The following is a 22,603-nucleotide window of genomic DNA, read 5'->3' on the forward strand; positions in this document are numbered from 1 at the left end:
TTTATATCTGTGTATCTCAACCAAATCTTTCAGTATCACACCATTTGCTTTTTCAGGAGCTTGCAGTCAGAAAATCTACTGAATTATATTTATTTGGGTTGGAAGGGGTTCCCCAAAATGTAGGCCCTCGCTGATCAAAACTGGTCTTGCATCCATCACTGAATTTGAAAATACAGTTATGAGTTGGGGGTCATTAAACCAATCTTTCCATTAATCAAAGACTATCTTCCTAGACTAGCTCCTTATAAACATAAGTAGAAAATTGAAAGTTGTTCTTTTCCTTATCTTTTTCACACTTTAGTCAGAATAATTTCAGGAACGTGCTAGTTTTGGCAGCCCATATACTAAAATTGGAACGATACAGAGAAGATGAGCATGGTCCCTGCACGAGAATGATGCACACATTTGTGAAGAATAATTTCAGGAGCTAAATCAGGTATAAATTTTTATTTGCGTTCAAATAGGGAGACTGTCTTCTTGCCATCTTTCTCATTCCCATCTTGTTTTCCACAGATACCAGCAGAGACTCTCCTTTCTTCTGGTGCTCTGTTTCAGCTTGGAGACTGCTAATTACTGTGGGGAAGATTCAGAGCAAGACTGAAACTCAGTGATCTGCAGTCTCTGTTTACCCTTGACAATCCATTTTCTCCACAGAACCTTCATGCTTTGTAGAAAAGGCAGACTTAATTAGTGTAAGTCACAAATAACACAACAAAATTGTCATTTCCAGACTTTTGTATTTAAAAGATTAAATTAAAGAGTCAATTTTGTCTGCAATAACTCAAGTCAGGAAAGACTTCATTATCTATTTAGTGTTTTCCCCTCAATCTCCACTAATTTATGTAAAGTATTGTCACCAACGGTCCTCACTTATAGGTAAGGTAAGTGCAGTAATTCAAATGTAAGCTGTGTTTGATACAATAAAATAACTTTGTAACCCAAAAAAGTCTAGACAAATAAAAAGATGTCTCCTGGATAAGACTTCCAGGAATTACATTGGCCCTCTTATCCCTTAATAAAAGAACCCAATATTTAGCCATGTCCCTTGCCACTGATGGTGTCCCCTGCCTTCTTGCCAGCCAGGTACAAGCTCCAATAATAAGTTCTTTTCGAGATGTAGGGAGAAATTCTGTGTGGTAATTGCAAAAAGAACAAACCTCTTCAGTGGGAAAGTTTATATTCTAATTTGGAAAGAGCTAGCAAATACCTACATAGAAGATTCAAGATGATCCGGGATACCTTCGTGTTCCTTGTAGTGCTATTTATGATAGCAAACATTTGATAGCCTGAAAGTCTAGCAGAAAGAGAGATTAATTAAATTATTGTACAACCACGGTAGCGGAGGATTTTGCATGTCAGATTTTTCAAGGACACTCAATACTATAGGAACGCATCTCGTTGTTTACATGCTGTGCAAGAATTAAGTATATTTTTCCATATGATGGAAAATTATGCAACCGTAAAATATCATTTCTGAAGATTACTTAATAACATGGGGGAAATGTTTATGGCAGTATGTTAAACAAAGCATATCGTACGCTTGTGCAGAATGTCGATACGTGCATAAAACAAACCTTAAAGAGAAATAGAGTGTGAAACGCTGTTTTATCATGAGTGGTGAGGATATGGGCACGTTTCCTCCTCTTTTTATAGAGTTCAAAGATTCTACAATGGAAAAGTATAATCCTTGTAGTAGAAATAGACTTATAACTTGTATTTCTAAGAATAAATACAAGCACTGTGGAGACTTTAAATAACAGGAGGGTTGGGAGGCTTCCTTGGTTTTGGCCTTTAGAAGGTAATTGAAGAACTTAGCCAGAACATTATCGGTGAAGTTGATGGGGGTAGAAGTCAGTTTACTGTCGATTAAAATTTTAAATGGGAAGCTAAATGTGTTCGTGAATTGAAGCCCTATTTCCAAAGCGCTTGGCTATGAAGGGATGGAGAAAGATAAAGGAGTAACTCAAGAGGGACATTCGATGAGGAAAGGACTGTATCTGTTTGTTTAATAGGAGATACCAGAGGATATTTAGGGCCGTGTGGGAGTCAGTAGAAAAGCAAACGTTTTGAATATAGGTTAAAAGCCTCAGTTTTCTCTGTGAAGGAAGAGAAATTAGCAGCGGAGAGAAGTGGCTGGTGGCAGGTTTTGGGAGGAGGTTATAAAGAATTAAAATGGTTGCTGTGATGAACAGCACAGGTAGCCGGCCAGTGGGCAGAACAATATTCCCGAGCAGTGTTGGAGTCCAGCTACCACTGTGTTCCCAGAAAGCGTGATGACACCAATCTGCCAAATGTGTGATTTAATCTAGCAGCCCGCAGGAGGCTGGGGACGGAGCGGAAAAGGTGAATAACGGGACCGATTCAGAATGGAGAGATTAGAAGTTTGAGTAGGAGAAAGGGGCCGAAATTAGAAGTCCTATGCCACTTCAGTGACGTGGGAGCCAGAGGAGTTGGGATAGGAATTATGACGTGTAAAGCGGTCGAGGTGTAGCCCTCGATCCCATCAGGAAGCGGACAGTGTCCTCGGGAACCGTCTGATGAACTCAGGTCATTGTGCAATCCCGAGTCTCTTCATTGCTGATGGGTCTGGTCCGTCAGCCTTTCTTTGGCAGGTTTTACTGTAAACGTGATCTAACCAGGGAACATTTTCCAGGCTCACTTTCTTGTATTTATTTTTCTTTAATTTCGTAGAGTTTTTTGAATAGTCAAAGAAGCAGCAGCAAATAGCAGGTCTCCTGGAGAAGTGAGCGCTCCTTGACTACTGAGAACAGAGCTGCTCACTGGAGCCGGTGAGCATGCCTTGTGGTCTGTGCCTTCTAGAAAGAGAGAACACCCCAAGGTTCTGCATACTGCTGATTCCTAGGCAGCTCCACTTTGCTTGCTTGAGCATCATCCCTGATAATCAGATTTTGTGCCAACCGTGAGCTAAATTATGTGTAAAGGCTGGAAGTTGATATTTCTCTCTCTCATTGGAGGAAGTAAGTTAGAAGGACAGTGTCTTTGTTTTTAATTATAATTTAATTTATACATATATATTATAGTCTAATTATAAATATATATTTTCTCATTAGTGTGATACAGAAATTCACAAATTGTCATCTCTTACGTTCCAATTACATTAGACATCAGACGTGATTTTTCTTCTGTATCATCAAGAAAATGATTTTTAATCATTGCTGCCAGGGCATCTCTGAGGCTGTCTGGTTCTTTCTTATCACATGATCAAAGGGATGTAGGAGATTCATCGTAAGCTACTGTGTCTATAAAACAATGTCCAGATAGACTGTGGGATAGATTATGGCCTCAAAGTATGAGAGGGACTACTATAGTATATATAATGATTAATATAGATCATTTCTTCCACATCTACTTATGGGGCTCCTTTGTTCCTATTCTGTGATATAGCTAATAATAGACCCTGTGGGCCTGAAAAACTAGCTGTGTTCTGTGAATAAATTTTTTTAAAAATTTTATTTATTTGAGAGAGGGAGAGCAACCATGCTCAAGGGAGCAGGGGGAGGAGAATAGGGTGGGGGAGGGAGAGAGAACCTGAAGCAGACTCCAGACCGAGCGCGGAGCCCAAAGAGGGGGGATAGATCTCACAACCCTGAGATCATGACCTGAGCCAAAACCAAGAGTCCATCACTTAACTGACTGTGCCACCCAGGCACCCCATCCTGTGAATAAATTTAATAAATGTTTCATAATCAAGTGGGGAGAAAAGGAAAATACCATGTACACTTTAACATACTCGAATCAATATTTGCACTAAATTTCCACAAATAGCTGGAATGTGTCTTAGAAAATACCCCTAAAAGCAAGTACTTATTAAGACCGTTTATTTTTTTTTTTTAAGATAGTATTTATTTATTTGAGAGAGAGAGAGTGAGAGAGAGAGATCATGAGCAGGAGGAGGGGCAGAGGGAGAAGCAGACTCCCTCCTGAGCAGAGATTCCAACTCGGGACTCGATCCCGAGACTCTGGGATCATGACCTGAGTCAAAGGCAGACCCTTAACCAACTGAGTCACCCAGGTGCCCCTAAGACAGTTTAATAATGATGATAACATAGAATCTGTGCCTGGCACCGTTAGAAGTGCTTTATATGTATTATCTCATTTGATCTTTTGCTTAATCCTATCAGATAAATAGTACTATAGTCACTATTTTAAAGGAAAATTGAGGTAAACTACCATGCTAGAGATCATACACCCACCACCACTTACCCATCCCTACCCTGTGCAAGATGTCATATGCCATCATCTGTTTCACTTACAGTAGGGTAAAGTTAATAAATTTTATGGTTTCTAGGAATTATCAGGGCTTTTCTTCCATTTATCTAGTAGGATTCATTATTTTTGCTCTCCAACGTGTGTTATTACACTGAGCTTCTTTTATATCTAGGGGTATACTATTTCAAAAACTGAATTGATAGACAGTAAAGTCTAATGACTGTGTGTCAGTGTCATTCATTGAATGGTCAAGTTAACCTGATGCATCTCTCAATACAGACCAAGAATCTGTACCAAAATTTGTTAATGCTAAATATTAAAAATCGAACCATTAATACATTCTAGCATTGACCATTAAATATTACGGTGTTATGTTTGGTTCTCATTTTTCCTGTTTAGATCCATCTTATATTTAAAGGTTCATTGAATCTTAAGGTACATCAATATAATGAAATGCACACATCATTTTCCATGCACCATTGAACATAGCAGTTGGAATTTTTAAAATGCATTTGTAAGGAGAAACTTAAAGAAGTATGTGTTCTTGTTTATTTTTATTAAAACTCTGCATGCACACCTAAATTACTCTCCTGAGCAGCACATGACAACTATATAACAATTTAGGCTTTAAGGTAGTTTTGCAAGTACAAATTAAATATCATCTCACGTTATCAACATTCTCCAGTGGTGGTGGGAGGGGCAATAAACTTTGTCTAAACTGGGGAAGAATAACTGATTGGAACTCGAAAGTCAGAATTGGCCCATTACGGGAAAACATTGAATGATTTTTGTCAAATTTTATGAATTCAACCTGCACCCTTTTCTGACCTCACCCAGCATGTCTTCCCTATAGCAGCTCCCCACTAAAGACTCTTAGTAGGATTCCCCAATACATCTAGTCTCTGCATTTATCCTAAGAGGGAAGAAGATGTCTAAAAAGGAAACTTTTCTCCAGAGGTCATTTCAGTAGGGCCATGACTTTCTTATATGTTCTCATCTTCTCATCTCATCAAACATTATAGCCATCCCTTAACTCCTTGTGACCACTCATTCTCCAGTCCAAATAGTTACTCTTACAGTTGTGGTTCTCCTTGATACAATGGAGTTCACGTGATCCTTCAGGAGACTGTAGGTTCAACATCTCCTGTGCCCCAACCCATGCTTACCGAGGTAATGGTTCCTACACAGTCCTCTCAATTGGGCTGCCTGACTACACCACCAGCTAGGTAGCAACTGACCTAGGTTTAGAGTCTAGATCTATCACTATCACTTGTATGATTTGGGGCAAATCACTTCATTTCTATGAACTTCAATACTCATATCAAAGTAGTGTTTAATTAAGAAGGATGATTGTGAGGATTAAAATGGATATTGCAAATGAAGTTTGTCAACACGTTATAATAGAACCTCATATAATTAGGGAGGATATAAAATAAACCCAAATTGGAAAGGACAGAAATGCGAAGTTGTGGTATATAGGAGAGCCATTATATTGAGATAAAAAGAAATTGACAAGGGAAATGTGAAAAACAGTGAGGTCTACCATGAGGCTGTCATAAACCATCATATTTTTTTAATTTTATTTTATTATGTTATGTTAATCACCATACATTACATCATTAGTTTTTTTTATTTTTATTGTTCTGTTAATCACCATACATTACATCATTAGTTTTTGATGTAGTGTTCCATGATTCATTGTTTGTGCATAACACCCAGTGCTCCATGCAGAACGTGCCCTCTTTAATACCCATCACCAGGCTAACCCATCCTCCCACCCCCCTCCCCTCTAGAACCCTCAGTTTGTTTCTCATCATATTTTTAAAAACAGTGTGTTAAGAGTTTGCTTTCATTGCAGAATGACAGTTCAGAATGAGGACATGATGCTCTCTGAGCTTTGGCAACCTGGAATTGATATGTATTTCATGTTCAAGTCAGTGATAATTTCTTCTTAAAAGCAGTCTATAATTAACAGAAGTAAAATTATAGACATACCTCCGGTGAAAACAGTAAAAAATGTAATAGCTGTAATTCTCATGATAATCATGAAGCCTTACATGTATGGGCAAGAAATACTGTTTCAGAAATTACTTGCTGTCAGACGTTCTAACCATTTTTACATGCATCAGCTCATTTAATCATCATACCAACTTTATGACGTTAGTCATATCAATAATTCCACTTTACAGATAACAAAACTGGAGCTCATTGAAGGTACAGGACTTGTCCACAGTGACAAGGCAAATAAGCAGCAAAACCAGGATTGGAATGTCCCTCCCTAACTGCAAAGCATAGGTCAGCAGTCCTTAGAAGGACCCCTTGCTCTGCCCTTTCTAGCCGGTGGTATGCTGGAGGGGGGTGGCCTTGAGTGACTTGCATGTCAGTTGTTAAATTGTGAGCAATTTTGTGAGATGGTTGTTAAACACAGTTTGGGTTTTTTTTAAATTATTATTATGAAGTTTAGTTGACATACAATGTTATATTAGTTTCACGTGTACAACATAAGGATTCAGCAATTCTGTACATTACTCAGTGCTCACCACTAAGTGTAGTCACCATACAACGTTATTACAATATTACTGACTATATTCCCTATGTGGTACTTTCCATTTTTGTGACTGACTTATTTTATAAACGGAAGCTTGTACCTCTGAATCCCCTTCATCTGTTTCACCCATGCCCCCACCCCCCACCCCTCTGGAAACCACCAGTTGTCTTTCTGGTTGTTTATTTGCTCATTTGTTTTGTTTTTTAGATTCTACATTTAGGTGAAATCATATAATATTTGTCTTTCTCTGTCTGATTTACTGCACTTCGCATGATACCCTCCAGGTCCATCAGTGTTGTTGTAAATGGCGAGATCTCTTTCTTTTTTAAGTCACAGGAATAAGAGGTACAACACGGAGGAATAAACTGACCCTAGTGGGAATATTTCTATCCCAGATGTTGGCCAATATTACAAATATTACACATCAGAGACACTCCTGCTGCCACGAGAGCTGGTTGTTAAACACTTCCCATCATAGCACTAAATTCAAGCTGTAGATGTCCTTCTAGCTTCTTTCTGTTTGTGGCTAATTGTAAATGTCTTTTAAATTCCCTCAAAAGCAAGAGAAAAAACTAACAAAAATGAACCATAAAATATTTCCATCAGGAAACTCAGATTTCCATCAGGCGGTTTATGTTACACCGTGTTAATGTTTGATAACTTTCATAGAAATAGGACAGTTTCTAATGTTGAAAGTTTTAATATAGACTTTCATCTTTGGGAATTTTTCTCTCAATAGAACTGATTACTTCCAATGAATGGAACTATTCCTACTTCGCGCATAGAAAGAGACGTAGTGCTTTACCTTTACAATATTATAAAGAAAAAAGATTTTATCACGGGAGTTATTGTCATGCTATATGAATGGGGAATACATTGATTGGCTTCTCTCTCATGCACAACGAATATCTCATCCCTAGATGGTTTCATCCACCCCAGGTGAACGCCAGCGTGTCCAAAACCAATTCAAAATGCCGTCTGTTTTTCCTCTAAGTTTAACAAATATTTAGAATTGCAAGTAGAATAATGATTTCACTTTCAGCTAAAATTACTCTTTAGGGATTGGATTTGTCACTAATATAGGATGATTTATAACTGATTTAAATCTCAAATACAAATGCTATGTGTTTATTAATCTACATTCATGATTTTAACTTTATGATTTAATAAGTGTTATGCAAATGGAATTATTCTGGAAGTATTTTAACTCAAGAGTATCAAAATATTCAGTCTAAAAAATTGCCCCCACAATTACGGCATTTTAACTCATTAATATCAATTTGGTTCAGAAACATTTGCCAAGAAAATTATACTTACAAAGTAGTATTTTTTTTTTTTTGTTACCTCACTTAAGAACCATGTCTAAAATTGCATCATTCATGGTTTTCGAACACCTCAGGGAAAATGTCCTGGTCATAGCCAACAAAGTGTATCACAAATGGACCGTTTCTTCTCTGAGCATGTGCTTTTTTTTCATTTCTCATCAGTATATGAAGAGGCTTATCATTTTTGTACCTTTCCATAATGTCTAAACCCTTGCCTGAAAGAATCATTATTTTACAAATCTCGTCCATCCTGGAAATGTTAAATTAACAAATTTCACCATTAATTTAAAGGTTGATCCAATGCTGTAAGAGTTCTCTTGAGACTACGTCCATGTCTTTGTGGGAACCTCATAGTATCATTCCTATTTCACTTGGGTGAGTCTTTCCATGTCTTCTGTTGGAGTTTAAGTCCCCGTAGTATATAATGTATAATGTCTGTGACTGTTTAAGTGCTTAGGATGAATTGGTGATTCTTTAAAGCATGATAGCACATATTATTAAAGAGCAAGACTGGGGCTCCTGGGTGGCTCACCCAGTTAAGGGGCTGACTCTTGGTTTTAGCTCAGGTCATGATCTCAGAGTCATGAGATCGAGCCCCACATTGGGCTCTGTGCTTAGTGCAGAATCTGTTTGGGACTCTTTCTCTCCCTTTCCCTCTGCCCCTCCCCCCATATACTCTCTCTCTCGAATAAATAAATAAATCTTTGAAAAAAGAAAGAGCGAGACTGATTATAATATGTTTATTTGCTATTTTAAGATTTTAGATGTTGATAAATATTATGTGTATAATGAGAACAGTAAACCAGAGTCAGTTGTTTAGGGAATACGGGGTGGGAGACTTGGAGTTGTAGTAACCTAAATATTTTGGATATAGTAGGACTTGCTGCAAAGGTGATAACTTTTTGGCACAGGGCCTTCCACACACTAGCTGGTACAATTACTCTATTTTTAGAATCACTAAAATTATTTTTCTAAATAATTAGACATCTCAATTCCAATTTTCCCTTTTAATACCTTAAATATTTTAAAGGAAAAGCCAGTGCATATCTTTACACCTAGGTAAAGCCATTTTTATGTGAAGTCTTTTTATAGATCGTAAATCCAGTATTTTCGAACCTATAGTTGTCTCTCAGTTGAATCTGCTGGATCATTCTCAACCCTGATTTACTAGCAGATTGACAGATATTTTTACATTCTTCCTTATGTAGTAGAGATTATGGACATTTTGATAGTGCATGGTATCACACTGTTTCATTGATAACCTAGACCCACTCAAATGAGAGAATCTATGTTATCATATCTTTTTATTATAATATTGCCATTAGTATTTATTTTTCTATGCATGATATATAATCTATAAATAAGTTATATATAAACATGTAACTATATGTTATGTATAAGTAATATATAATATGTAAATATATATAAATTACCTATAAACATATAAACATATAACATATACATTTATATATATAATATACACATTTATATATAATACATATACATTTACATACAAATTTTATTTGCCTTATTGCTTTGTTTAAGCTCTTTGCAAGTCAAGGAAATAAATCTTTTCTCATATGGGTTGCAAATTTTTCCCAGTTTATTATTTATCATTTAAATTTTTGTAGTTTTTCATTTGACATTTAATATATATGTGTATAGAAAACAAAAAGTATACATGGATTTGGATTTTTAAAATATTTTACATAAGTTTATTGATTTTCTTCTTAGTGTGGCTTTTAACACATTCCCTAACATTTTAGAATTTTGAACAAGTCTGAATTTGTAAATTAATTATGTAACAGTATTTTTTTTTACAGTGTGAAATGTCCCTCTCTGAAACGATTCTAGATAGTTATTCAAGAGGACACAGAAAAATCCCAGCTCCATGAAGATATTAATTTTTAAAATCATAAGTGTTTTCTGTTTTCCATCACAGAGTTTCTTGCATAAAAATTAAATCCAAATCTAAAAAAGCAGATAAACATCCTAAAAATAAAGGGAAATAAAAATAGTGAAATGCTACAAGAATAGAAGTTAAGACATGTTTTCTTCAGTGGTGAAGGAGGTTTGTGATGCATGACCTCAGAAGCTCATCTACTAACTATGTAGTGGTAAGTGAATCACTTAAGTGCCCTGGTCTTTCATTTTCCACCTAATAAAACAAGAGAGTAGGACTGTCTTCCTTGTTCCCAAGCAATGTGTGGAGGACTCTCTAGAACATGGAAAAACACTGAGGCAAAGAATATACTTTGTTTTCCACCATATCTATCACTAGCACCTCGGGTTAACTCTTTGACAGCTGAAAAATAGAAAACAAAACTTCAAAGTATTAGATCTTCTCTTTCCACCCAGTATAAGCCAACTACAAGTAAATATACTGTGAAATGTGCTTCTGTGTATGCATGTATAAATTGATAACGGTTTCCATGAACATCTAATGGCAGTATTAAAAATATCTTAAATTGCACACCTGTGTGAGAGTCGGAAAAGGCCTTTGGTACTGATGTAATTATTTATATAAAGGAACAGATTGGTTTTGCTGAATTCACTGACTTCTAAACTCTGCCTCTAAGTTTCTAGCACTTCAAGGCTGTCTTGATTAAGATGTAGGAGGGAATTAAATCGATTCAAGTTGGATTAATAAAGCGCTGATTTGAATAGAGTGTTATCCCACAGTATTTAGTATTTCCTTGCTTTTCCTTCGCTCTTTTAAAATTCTTTTTCCTTACTCCTTGAGTTTAATATATGATTATTTTACAGAAAGTGCCCATATAGAGTGTTTCAGCATCACACATGTGGCCATTTTATATCGGCTGCAGTATTGTGAAATTATAGTTTCATTATCTCCTGGCCTGTTTTTCAGGGAGAAAAATATGTGTATCCCCACCATTATAAGCTTTGGAGGCTTTGGAACACTATTGAGATTGAAATGCTGTGCTTGCAAAAAAAAAAAAAAAAAATTGATTCTAACAAATGGCGTGCTTTGAATTTTCCTTTCTACTGCATTTTTATTCATTTTTTAATTCTCACATGGTGTTCTGAAGCAGTTACAATGAATCACGGGCCTGGATTCAGCTTTGCAAATATGTTAAAAGAAATTATGAGGCACCTTCACTTCATCTAGAAATATCACCCAAGGAAAAAATAATAAACCTTTGCTAGCTGGTGTTGCACAACAAGCAAAAAGAATTGAATCAGTATTACTGCTTTCCATTTGACAAGCACAACATTGTACTATCTGTGAGAGAGGAACTATTTGTAAACTTCTCTGAACATAGTTACCTTCGTATGCATTACTTACTAAGATCCGTAATGTGCCTCAGTAATGTTGGGTGAATACCCCTGTGCTTAAACATATATTATGTGCCTTAAACTCTTCCACGTGAGACATGGATGATGTTTAAGCACTTTCTCCAGGAGTGGAGTGGCCTGTGAGTACCTTCACCTAGATCCAAAGGTGGTAGAAACTGCTCCATACATTTAGGACCCATTGTCACTGTTGGATGGAATGAAATGTGTTGGCCTGGTGAAGTTTTTCTAGTGCAACTTCATGGATCGTGTGAACAGCATTCCAAATGGTGATTCATAACGTCTTCATCTATGGGGAGCAGTTTCCAAATCACTGCTTACTTGTTGCTTTGAATTCTAAATGTTATTAATCAACTTGTAACTAAGAAGAGCTTTCAGTTGGTGGTCTCTTCCTGACGACATGTTCTACAATAATTATGAAACATACCAAGCTGGCTTTTAGTTATCCAGAGACTGGTTTTTCTTTGCTTTTTTCTATGCAGGATATTTGCTTACCTACAATTTTCCTACAAACCATCACACTGAACTTTGGTTTTCAAATCAAAGAGTGTGATACAGGGAAAAGAAGGTAGAAGTTAGCTAAGATCGTTTGGAGTCTTGGGTTCACAGCAAGTTGTGAATCATGGATTAGTCCCATTCCTCGCTGGTGTTCTCTCTAAGGCGTACGCCGTAGAGAGACTTTAAGACACAGAAGGAAGCTGTCTGGGCTGTGACCAACTGTACAAATGGCGGGACGGTTGAAAGATTGTATACCTCATTCATTGTGGCATAATAGAACCATTGATGAACTTCTTAACTGCAAAAGATTCCAGAATTATTCTGGTTATTCTGGATGCCATTTCAAACATCTTTCAGGCTGCTGAGAAACTAGGTGAAACTGAGAAACTTAGTATAATGATTGAAGAATGTGGAGGTTTGGACAAAACTGAAGCTCTACAAAACCATGAAAACGAGTCTGTGTACAAAGCTTCATTAAACGTGATTGAGAAGTATTTCTCTGTAGAGGAAGAGGAAGATGAGAATGTCGTGCTAGAGACTACCTCTGAAGGCTATACGTTCCAAGTTTGGGATGGCACTCCCGGGACCTGTGACTTTTAGATTGTACAGCCGAGGCAGAAAGTTGTTTGTTGTGTATTCTGTTTGATAGAAGTTTGTCTTACTGTTTCTCTACTAAGAACTCTTTTTAAATGTGTTTTGGTATTGTAGCACTTTTTACAACGAAACTCTACTTGACCAGTTCCAAACTCTACAAGCTGTATGAAGCTCCTACTCTCAGTGGGTTTCTCATTTCTATGTGGAATCTCTTCTCTTGCAGTGTCTTGTAAATAAAGATTAAATTCCACCCTTTTCTTTAAAAAAAATTTATGAGATGGTAGGTAAATCAATGGCTTTGTGAGTTTCAGGAATTGTCCATTAGCCTAGCTATCTTTTCTTTGCCGTGGATAATACAAAACCATATTTTTTGCTACTCTTAAACAGTGGAAAACCATGTATTTATTTATTATTTATTTTAGAGTGTGCACAAGCTGGGGAGGAGAGTGGCAGAGGGAGAGGGAGAGAAGGAATCTTAAGCAGCCTCTACACCCAGTGCAGAGCCCTACAGAGCGCTCGATACTATGACCCTGAGATCATGAACTGAGTCTTTTGAACTCAGGTCAGATGCTTAACTGACTGAGTCACCAGGCACCCCTGGAAAACCTTTTAAATCTGAGTTATCATAGAATCTGCCTACATCCTACATATTTACTCAGGTCCATGCTATTAAGACTTTTCAGTGTCTTCCTTTTACATAAATTATTAAGAAATCGTGCATAGTCAGAGAATATCAATGTAAGTAAATTTAAAGTTTTCTTCACCTCTTAATATTTTAACTATTCTAATAAACACTTTCTGTGTTCTATTTCCACTAAGAGGCCCAAATTTCAAGTATAATAAAAATAATGCAGGAATTAGTTTCCCTTTATATCCCCCAAATCTACAGCTATAGACACAGATGGACATTCGTGTATACCTTCAGAATAGTATACTTAATAGTTTGAGTCCTCTTTTAAAGCTGAAACTGTTTAGGCTTTTGTGGCTGTTAGGTCGGCTTTGAAAGCTACCTTCTTTGTGATAGTTGATCCTCTGATTTCTCTGTAGGGGCTGCAAATGTCAAGACTTTCAAGGACTCAGAACGTGCTCCTTTGTTCCCTTTGGGATGTTCTAATGACGACAGTGTGATTACAGATATTTTGTTTTCTTTTTCCCACTTGAGAGAAGTGGGGGAGATTAGAGCAAACAGACAACCGACAGGAAATTGCCAAGTTAAAGGTAAAATTTGGCACTTCTTAAATAGTATTTTTTAACATTAAATTTGAATTCTTTAAGAAAAAGCTGCTTTTAAAAAATGTGTCCTTAAATTGTATGCTTTCATGCCATTAAACATTTTATTTGTTTCAAATACATCAAGAATGTCATTCATACAAAGCCTTATATTATCTTTAATCATAAAATACAACTAGGCTTATTGAATATGAATACATTCTGTAGTTTGATGCATTATAAAATGCTGTGCTCTGCTTTTTTGGGGAAAAAAAATCTTTTCAGTGTAAGTTTGGTTTATGAATATTGTAACTGTTTTCTTCTGTTCATATTCAGTGAACTGAGACAACCTTCCTTCTAGTATTTGGAATCTCTTTCCATGATTTTGTCTTATGAGGATGCATATTCAATGATTGGGTATCTCTGAAGAAAAAACTTTGGAAAGCTCATAACTTTTATGGGTACTCTAGGTTTTGTTTTTATTTTTCAGTACATATCAGGCAAAAATTTTCATTGGTTTACTTTCAAAGAAAGGTTAAACAGATGTCACAATCAGAGTAGATAAAGCTACTGTTTTTCTCGCCAGGACAATTTTATTTTGGCATATAAGATACATAGTAATTATCTCTCTCAATTAGCAGCCCATTCAGAGTATCACTGCCACTTAGGTTATACACCAGTTTGCCTTCTGAATGTTTCAAATATTTTTTTCTGGAACCTACTCGAAGGCTGTCTTTCAGATGTCTGAATAAAAAGTGTTATTTTGTTCAATTAAACATCTGAATCTAGAGACTATAAATCAGAATACTCAGATGGTGGACAGTATTGAGTCTAGGGTCAATAAAGGTAAGAACTTTTATTGTGCTTGGAGAAATCTTTTCCCACCTCTTTTTTGTCACTTGATAGTAATGGTATGTATCTGCTAAGTATGTGGTCAGCAAAAAAGGAGCTAATAGCCAATTAACAAGCTTTTACTGGACCAAAATTTTTCTGGTTTAGAAAAACATGTAAAAAGTAAAATGGTGTCTGGGCTAAGCCTGGGGGAGATGGTCTCTCTCAGGGAATGCGCTGTGAGCTGCTGGCAGCCAATATTCCCATCAGCTGGGAACCCAGGACATTACCGGTGTCTGCTGGGACACCACAATATCCCCTGTAGCCTCCAGGAAAGCTTCATTTCTGTGACTGGAGCCATCCTAGCAAGAACAAATCAACAGGCTTCAGGCGGCATTCAGCAGTCCTCCTAAGACCATTCACCATGACATTTGCATTCCTGCTAAGTGAAAATAGGAGCACATGGTAAGTTGTCTTCAATTCTGTGCATCGCTTGCAGGAGGAAGCTCCCATAAACTCTGGGCTGGAGGCCTTCCAGAGGTGTATCTACCTTGCTGGGCCATGACTTCAGTCCTCCACTCCCCTGGCCGGGCCCGTCCTTCTAGGTATGATAACCTTAATATTTTTAGCTAAAGCCTTTTCTTTCAGCAACACAGGTGATTTATGGGGGTAGACTTTTTTTTATATGGACATATTGAAGAACTGTCAGATTGTGTTGATTAAGTACTCAGATTCAAGAGGCAAATGGCCAAGGTTAAAAACAAGGTGGTAAAGCATACTACCGAGGAGTCTCTCGGCAGCTTCTCTATGCTTTGGTTTATTTTCCTAATAAATAAATCAGGAATGATGGTGATAGTGGTAGTAGGAATAATAGTAGTGCCTACCCTATAGGGTTGTTTCAAATATTATATGAAATTAATCTATATAAGGTATTCAGGGACATGGCAAACAGACCATTAGCTACTAGAATACTCTTAAGTAGATTGTAGGAAAATTATATTCTAAAAGTAACTTTTATTTGCACACAGTAACCGATAGTCATACTCAATGTATTTTTATAGCATCTCTGAACCAGAAGTGCAGTCATCAGAGATCCAAGGTTGGAGCCCCAGACAAGTAAGAATTTGTCCTCAAGCTTCTTTCTAGCCACTACACCAAGAGAAACCAACACAGGGTAGGGTGGGGATCTTAGCACTCAAAGGAGGCCCCCAGACCAGCCTGGCAAGCTAGGGGTTGCAGGGGAAGCAACTGGTAGCCTTGCTTTCTGGGTTGGTATATTCACTTTCCTGTCAAATCATCACAAACTTAGTGGCTTAAAACATATAAATGTATTGTCTTAGATTTGTGGAGGTGAGAACTCTGAAATGGGTCTCAGTGAACAAAGATCACCATGTTGCCCGGGTTGTGTTCCTTTTGGAGGCTCCAAGGGAGAATACTTTTCCTTGCCTTTTCCCCTTGAGAGACCACCCACGTTCCTGGGCTCATGGCCTCTTGATTCATCCCCAAAGCCAGCAACTGTAGGTAGATCCCTCTCGCATCCCAGTACATTACCCTTACCTACTGTCAGCCTCCACCTTCCAACTGAAGGACCCTGTCACTGCATTGTACCCACCTGTGTTATTCCAGAATAATCTCCACATTATCAAGTCAGTTGGCTAGCAATCTGAATTCCCTCTGCAACTTAAATATTCCTTTGACATGAAAGGTAACAAAACTACAGGATCTGGAAATTAGGACATGGTCATCCTTGGGAGGTCTTCATTCTGCTTACCACTGAAGGCTAACCATCATGCTAAGGAATAAAATGGAAGGAATAAAAAGGAAGAAAGAAATGCAACACTTCGAATTGAAAATGTTCTTTAATATATGAGGATCCAGAGGAAACACATACCACACACAAACACAAACAAAGGAACCCTACACAGCAAGGCCTTCCAAGATCAGTTGCTTACATTTTCTCCAGAAAGTCAGTATTATCAAAATGCTGCCCTGCTGCTTTCTGTAAGAGAAACACACAGGGTATAATGAAAGCATCTGATCATCAGATTGTTTGCAGAATGAATGGAAAGTGAGGGATGATTTCATCTTTGCACAGATTTGGTTCACATTTTATTAGCATTAATCTGCAAGCCTGTGTCCTTTTACTGTCCATCATTCTTATCAGAAAAAAAAAAATCCCTCGGCTTCCAGGTCATCAGTGAAGTCAATCTACACAGGAAAAAAAGAGAAAACAAGGGGGAAAGAAAGGTATTATTGGGGGCGCCTGGGTGGCTCAGTTGGTTAAGCGACTGCCTTCGGCTCAGGTCATGATCCTGGAGTCCCGGGATCGAGTCCCGCATCGGGCTCCCTGCTCTGCAGGGAGTCTGCTCCTCCCTCTGACCCTCCCCCCTCTCATGTGCTCTCTCTCTCATTCTCTCTCTCTCAAATAAATAAATAAAATCTTTAAAAAAAAAAAAAAAAAAAAAAAGAAAGGTATTATTGGTTATATTTGAGCTTACGCTACTTCTGGTTTTGCTTTAGTATAAAGTTGTAAGGTAAAAACACTATACAATTGTAGTTTTTAAAAAATCAAGCAGGACAGGAAGCGCATGAAATCCTAGTTCACAGGTCTGCCACCATTTGCCGTTCTTGTCCCAATTCTTAAATTGTCTTTAATATTTGGCATGTATCTGCTCCAGACATTTTTCATGCATGCATATATACCCACTCAACAATGAGGATGAAGATATATATTGTTCCGCAGCATGGTGTGTGTATGCGGACCCTGTGGCCGGTCTGAGGTGACATTGTTTGACTGGGAAACATTTACGTCTTTATGATACTTCATGTGCCTTTCCATCTTTATGATACTTCATGTGCCTTTCCAGGAAGAGGAGATGTCTTTGTGCTATTTCAGAATCTCTTTTATGGACCTTACTTATCTTAGTAGAGTTTTAAAGCTTTCTAGACAAGAACCAGACCTTCTTTTGAGACTCATTCTTAGCGTATTGTATTTTTCTCCTTCTCCCTCCTTTTGTTTTTTGTTGTTGATGATGATGATGGGCTCTTCTCAAAGAAAGTGAATTATTGAACTACAGGGATTACCTACCACCTTCCTTCCTTTTGGAAACATCACATCCTTGAATACGTTGCTTCCTTGATCTGCTTTATTTCAAGGATACCGGTCATCTACACCTGGTCTCTTAACCATCCTCTGTGGTTTCCCAGTCCCACGAGTGATGTTCTTGCACCTGTTATTCCTATGACAGAACGGGAAGTATCCGAGAAGATACTGTAGAATCCTGTTTTGTGGACTAGATATAAAATATCCGTGGAATTTGCCTTAAATTAAGCCAAATCCTCATTTACAGTTTACTACCATTACAAAAACATGGAAAAATGCATATGATTCTCTGCATTTCAGTTGATTCATCTGCTTTTAGCCAATACATTTGAAAGCATTTTATAACTGAGCACATTTTCATCACCGTAAAAATTTTTATCTCTTTAGGAAATTGTGTTCTTTTTTCTATCAACTATTTTCCAACCCACTCTACTCTCCCAAACATTAATTTCTCCCAGTCATGGAAATCTACTGGCTCAAAACTCCCACAGTTAAATTTCTATATTTATTTTATAATTACTTTCAGTTGTACTAGACTAGGGTGGTAGAGAAGAAATCATAGGTTAATTACCAAGAGTGCGAGTAGCTGTATCTTTTGGCTCTGTGTGTGAGTGTGTGTGTGTTCCTTGTCTTGCTGCTGTGGCTGTGGTTTGGGGAGTTAATTAATCTCCATGTATCTCTCTTTTTCAGAATCTCTAAAATGCTTCTATGAGAGTTAAATGTTACAGTTTACATGTTAATCATTTGTCACAGTGCCTAGCACATAGTAAATGGCAGTTGGCTGATAACATTGAATTATACGCTTTCTCTGTTTCTGCCCAAGAATGTGCCATCTAGTGCCAAATTAAAAATATATATATATACATATATATATGTTTTGTTATCTTTATTAAAAGAGAATAACTTGGAACTACTGAGGTATTTCTGCTTCCTATATTTTAAATGAAAGTGTATGATCTCATTGTTTAATCATAAAATGCATAATCCAAACAAAATAACATCCATATAAAGAATACCATGGAGCAGATAATGCAGTATTTTGGGGATACCAAAGCAGAAAGAACAAATATAGAGTAATATGAGCCAAAACACCTGTCTAGCACCGAGAGTAGACATTGCTAAATGGGTAGAGTCCTTCTTTTTAGATACGCTGAATTATTTTATGATGGTAGCTGGCTGGAGTGTGTGCTGAGAGTAAGATCAACCAGAAATGCATAGGGGATGAGTCCTATTTTATCACCCCATTCTAATGTAATGTTATGTAGAGGGGCTCAAAAATACATAAAGAATGTCAATGAATTTATTTCCTCTAAATAAAAATAAGAAAGCATAATAGCAACAAGTAGTAAACTAAAACATGTTGATACAATGAAAACATCTTTAGGAAAGTATTCCTAAAATGAATAGTCAATCTGATGAAGGAAGAAAACTGGAAAATAAATGAGATATTGAGCTTATTTTTTTAAATCTGTGATTTAAAAGAATAATTTTTGCCACAACAGAGGATAATTATGAAGTAATGAAGACTCCATAGAATACATATTAATCAAATACAGAATTTGAATGTGCACATAAATTTATAACCAGTGTGGAGTGAACTTATTTAATATTCAGAGATACAAAGTAAATTCCTAAATATTGCAGTTTTATTTAATTTTCCTCAAGTCCTGAAAACAATTTTTGTAAAAGACATTCTGATTTAAATAAACTCAGAATATAATTTCCTTTAAAGATGCATTTTTACAACACATTTATCAAGTCACTGGATGCTGTACTGGAAGAGCATGAAAACAGAGGGCCAGTAGAACTCAAGTAAAATAAATCACATATTCATTTTCAAATATAGCATCCCAGAATATTAGAACAAAAAGCATTTTTAAGGATTAACTTATCCGATCTCCCTCAGCCTTTTATTTTTTTATCTTTGTACTAACATTTCCCCTTTAACCATTTATATTTTTATCTTCTATGTGAGATTCATATTCTTCTATGTAAGATAAATATTTTTATATGTAAGAATATGTATTTCTAGAAATCCCCTGAGATTCATTTTAAAACAGGCTAAGATATAAATTACTTTAATGTCTTCTATCCCTCTTTTGCGTATAAAAATTAGATCAACTGACTCAGCCAAGCAGTTAGACCATCAGAAATTAGGAGAAGCTCCAAAGGCCCAGGGATCTTTTTACAGCTTGTCTCCTGTTGGTACGTTTCAATCAATAGGAAATTGCAGCCCATTAACTATATGTAGAATCTGTTCATATATAAAGTCAAAACATAATATTGTATATCATTTGTATTTACTTTTTTTTTAAAGATTTATTTGATAGCACACATGCACGCATGCACGCACAGGGGGAGGGGCAGAGGGAGAGAATCTTCAGACAGACTCCCTGCTGAGCCCAGAGCCTCACATAGCTGGAACCCATGACCCATGAGATCATGACCTGAGCTGAAACCAAGAGTCCCACACTCAACCAACTGAGCCACCCAGGCACCCCTAATACTTTGTTTTAATATAGGATGTGTTACATTATATGCATAAGCTCATGTGCATACAAAGATGTAATTTTCAATGAAAAAAATACATGCAAAGATTATTATATTGGCATCTATTTTGACTAAATATAGGAAGACACATCTTAGGTAAGGCTGTCACAAACTTAGGAAAATAGGGTAAACCCCATAAGTTATGGCCATTGTATTTGAATCAGTACTGAAATGAATACTGTAACTTACATTGAAAAATGAATGGAGCTTTCTGTGATGGTTTTCCCCAAATTGTGTTCCTTCGATCACTAGTCCTAGAGCAGGTTAGTAAGTGTTCAATGGAAAAGGGTACTTTGGTCAAATACATCTGTAAACTCTTTGGTGGGATACTAGTATCCACTTTCCACTGTTGTATATGAGTTCAGTTGCCTTAAGGTGCAGATGTGCTCAATGCATCTTCCAGAGGGGAGTTGAACAGCAATTCCCCATTCCATATGACCATGGGACTCTTATGTAACAGGGGACCTCACCAGAGCTATGTTCCTTGGAGGATCTGTTGAAGCTGTTTTGCATTATATTGTCCATACCTGTCATTTATTACATGTTTTGTGTGATCTCTGCATTTAATTCCATAAGACTTCAGTGGACATATTTCATATACATATAGAAGTATAAATATATATATATATAAATATATATAATGGAATGTATATATATTTATAGTTAAGTACAGTTTCTAGAAAGAACCTTTATTTTCCTCCATAGGAACAAATCCTTTGAGTCCAGGTTACCTGAACAATAAAAATTTAATTTCAACTTGCTCTGTGTATAGAATAGACATTCCATAAGAATGAATCTGATCATAAATGACAGTAAAACATTGCAGGTTATTCCAGGGACTCCTTTTTTTATGGCTGTGTTTTCTACAAGGTGAAGATTTGTAGGTGTATGAAAGTAAGTCAATTGATTACTTGTACTTTGAGGTCTTGATTCACACATCACAAAAAAGCAGAGTAGTATTTTTCAGTATTGTTTCTTACACAAAGGTGTATGGGAAAGTTAGTGATTCCATTTAAGAATACCATGCACATCTTAAAACACCACAGAAAAGGAGGCAGATCTGTGGAGACAATATTTTAATGAGCTAACGTCTAGGAATGAGCAAATTCAGGCAAACTGTCAAAAATCTGCCACTAAGCTCCCTGGGTGGTGGTCTCCAAATGCAAGTCATTTTATATTTTCCTTCTTTGAAAATAATTTAACACCATTGTTCTTGTTTACCTGCAGTGAGCATCACTGAAGATGCATCCAAGTAGCACTGCTTCTTTCACAGGCTATACGTGGTGAAATTGATCCAATAGCAGGCTGTGTGTGATGACACGTACAAGAGTCAGAAATCACACACATACCAATTAAACAGCTTTTTTATAGTCAGTGTATTTACTGTCTGTCCTTGAGGTTGCATTGTGTCTTCTCTAATTCACTCTATCATAGACTATTAACGCAAACGGCCTATAATAAAACTTTGAGATAAATAAAACTGAAAGATGATTTTTTTTTTTTAATTACTGGCATAGCTATAGACTCCTAGAATAGTAGATGCAGGTGAAAAGAACTTTATGTTAGGGTAGCCCCCAATCACATATGGCTACTTAAATTAATTAAAATTAGGGGGCACCTAGGTGGCTCAGTCAGTTAAGCGTCCAACTCTTGGACCACTAACCATATGTATTTAATGTACTCTTTCTTGTTTGGTTTACATTCTGTATCCTTGCTAAACTCACTTTTTTTTTAGTCATTTTTTTTTTTTAATGTAGATTCTTTAGAAATTTCTACATAGATGATCAGGCTATTCGTAAAGACAGTTAGTTATCTTCATTTCCCGCAGTGTGCCTTGTATTTCTTTATCCAGTCATATTTCTTTGGCTAGAAGCTCAAATTTCATTTCTAATGAAAAAGGTGGCTTTTTCATTTTGTTGATGGTTGCCTTCCCTACATAAAAGCTTTTTAGTTCGATCTAATCTCATTTGTTTATTTTAGCCTTTGTTGCCTTACCTGAGGGGAGATATCAAAAAAACAAAAACAAAAAAAGGCTAAGACTTATGTCAATACTTATTGCTGTACAATACTATTCTATAGAATAAACATAAACTTATTCTATATTTAGCCAATAGAAATGGTAAGTGTGAACAATTTGTGTGGGTCCTGAAATTAGAGGGAAATACCCAGTCTTTCATCATTAAGCACAAAGTTAACTGTAGGTTGCCTGTTTGCCTATCTTAGGGATTTGACCTTATGCAGTTGTGAGAGCCGGTAAAGTGGTCTCGAAGCCTGTTGCCTTTGATGCTTGAGGTTGAAGTCAATGTGACTGGCAGTTAAAGGAGGAAGAAAATTGTAAAATGGGGTCATCATGGACAAGATGGAACCACAGACAAGAGCTGGAACCTATGAGGATGGACA

At 36.7% G+C, this 22,603-nt stretch overlaps 1 protein-coding gene and 1 non-coding gene across 2 annotated transcripts in view; one reads left to right on the forward strand and one right to left on the reverse strand.

Moving 5' to 3' along the window:
• The first annotated feature begins 320 nt into the window (after positions 1-320).
• LOC118524574 (U6 spliceosomal RNA) lies at positions 321-422 on the forward strand. Its single transcript, XR_004911724.1, has one exon. It is a non-coding gene; the product is annotated as a U6 spliceosomal RNA (small nuclear RNA).
• A 16,013-nt stretch (positions 423-16,435) lies between these two features.
• Positions 16,436-22,603, reverse strand: part of CNTNAP4 (contactin associated protein family member 4) — a 369,439-nt gene continuing 363,271 nt past the window's right edge. Inside the window, exon 25 of the mRNA XM_078063784.1 lies at positions 16,436-16,758. Coding sequence (XP_077919910.1) covers positions 16,692-16,758 — 67 coding nt within the window. The 3' untranslated portion in view covers positions 16,436-16,691. The remainder of the gene's footprint in view (positions 16,759-22,603) is intronic.

The sequence above is a fragment of the Halichoerus grypus genome, chromosome 15 (assembly GCF_964656455.1).
Source record: "Halichoerus grypus chromosome 15, mHalGry1.hap1.1, whole genome shotgun sequence".
NCBI lineage: Eukaryota > Metazoa > Chordata > Mammalia > Carnivora > Phocidae > Halichoerus > Halichoerus grypus.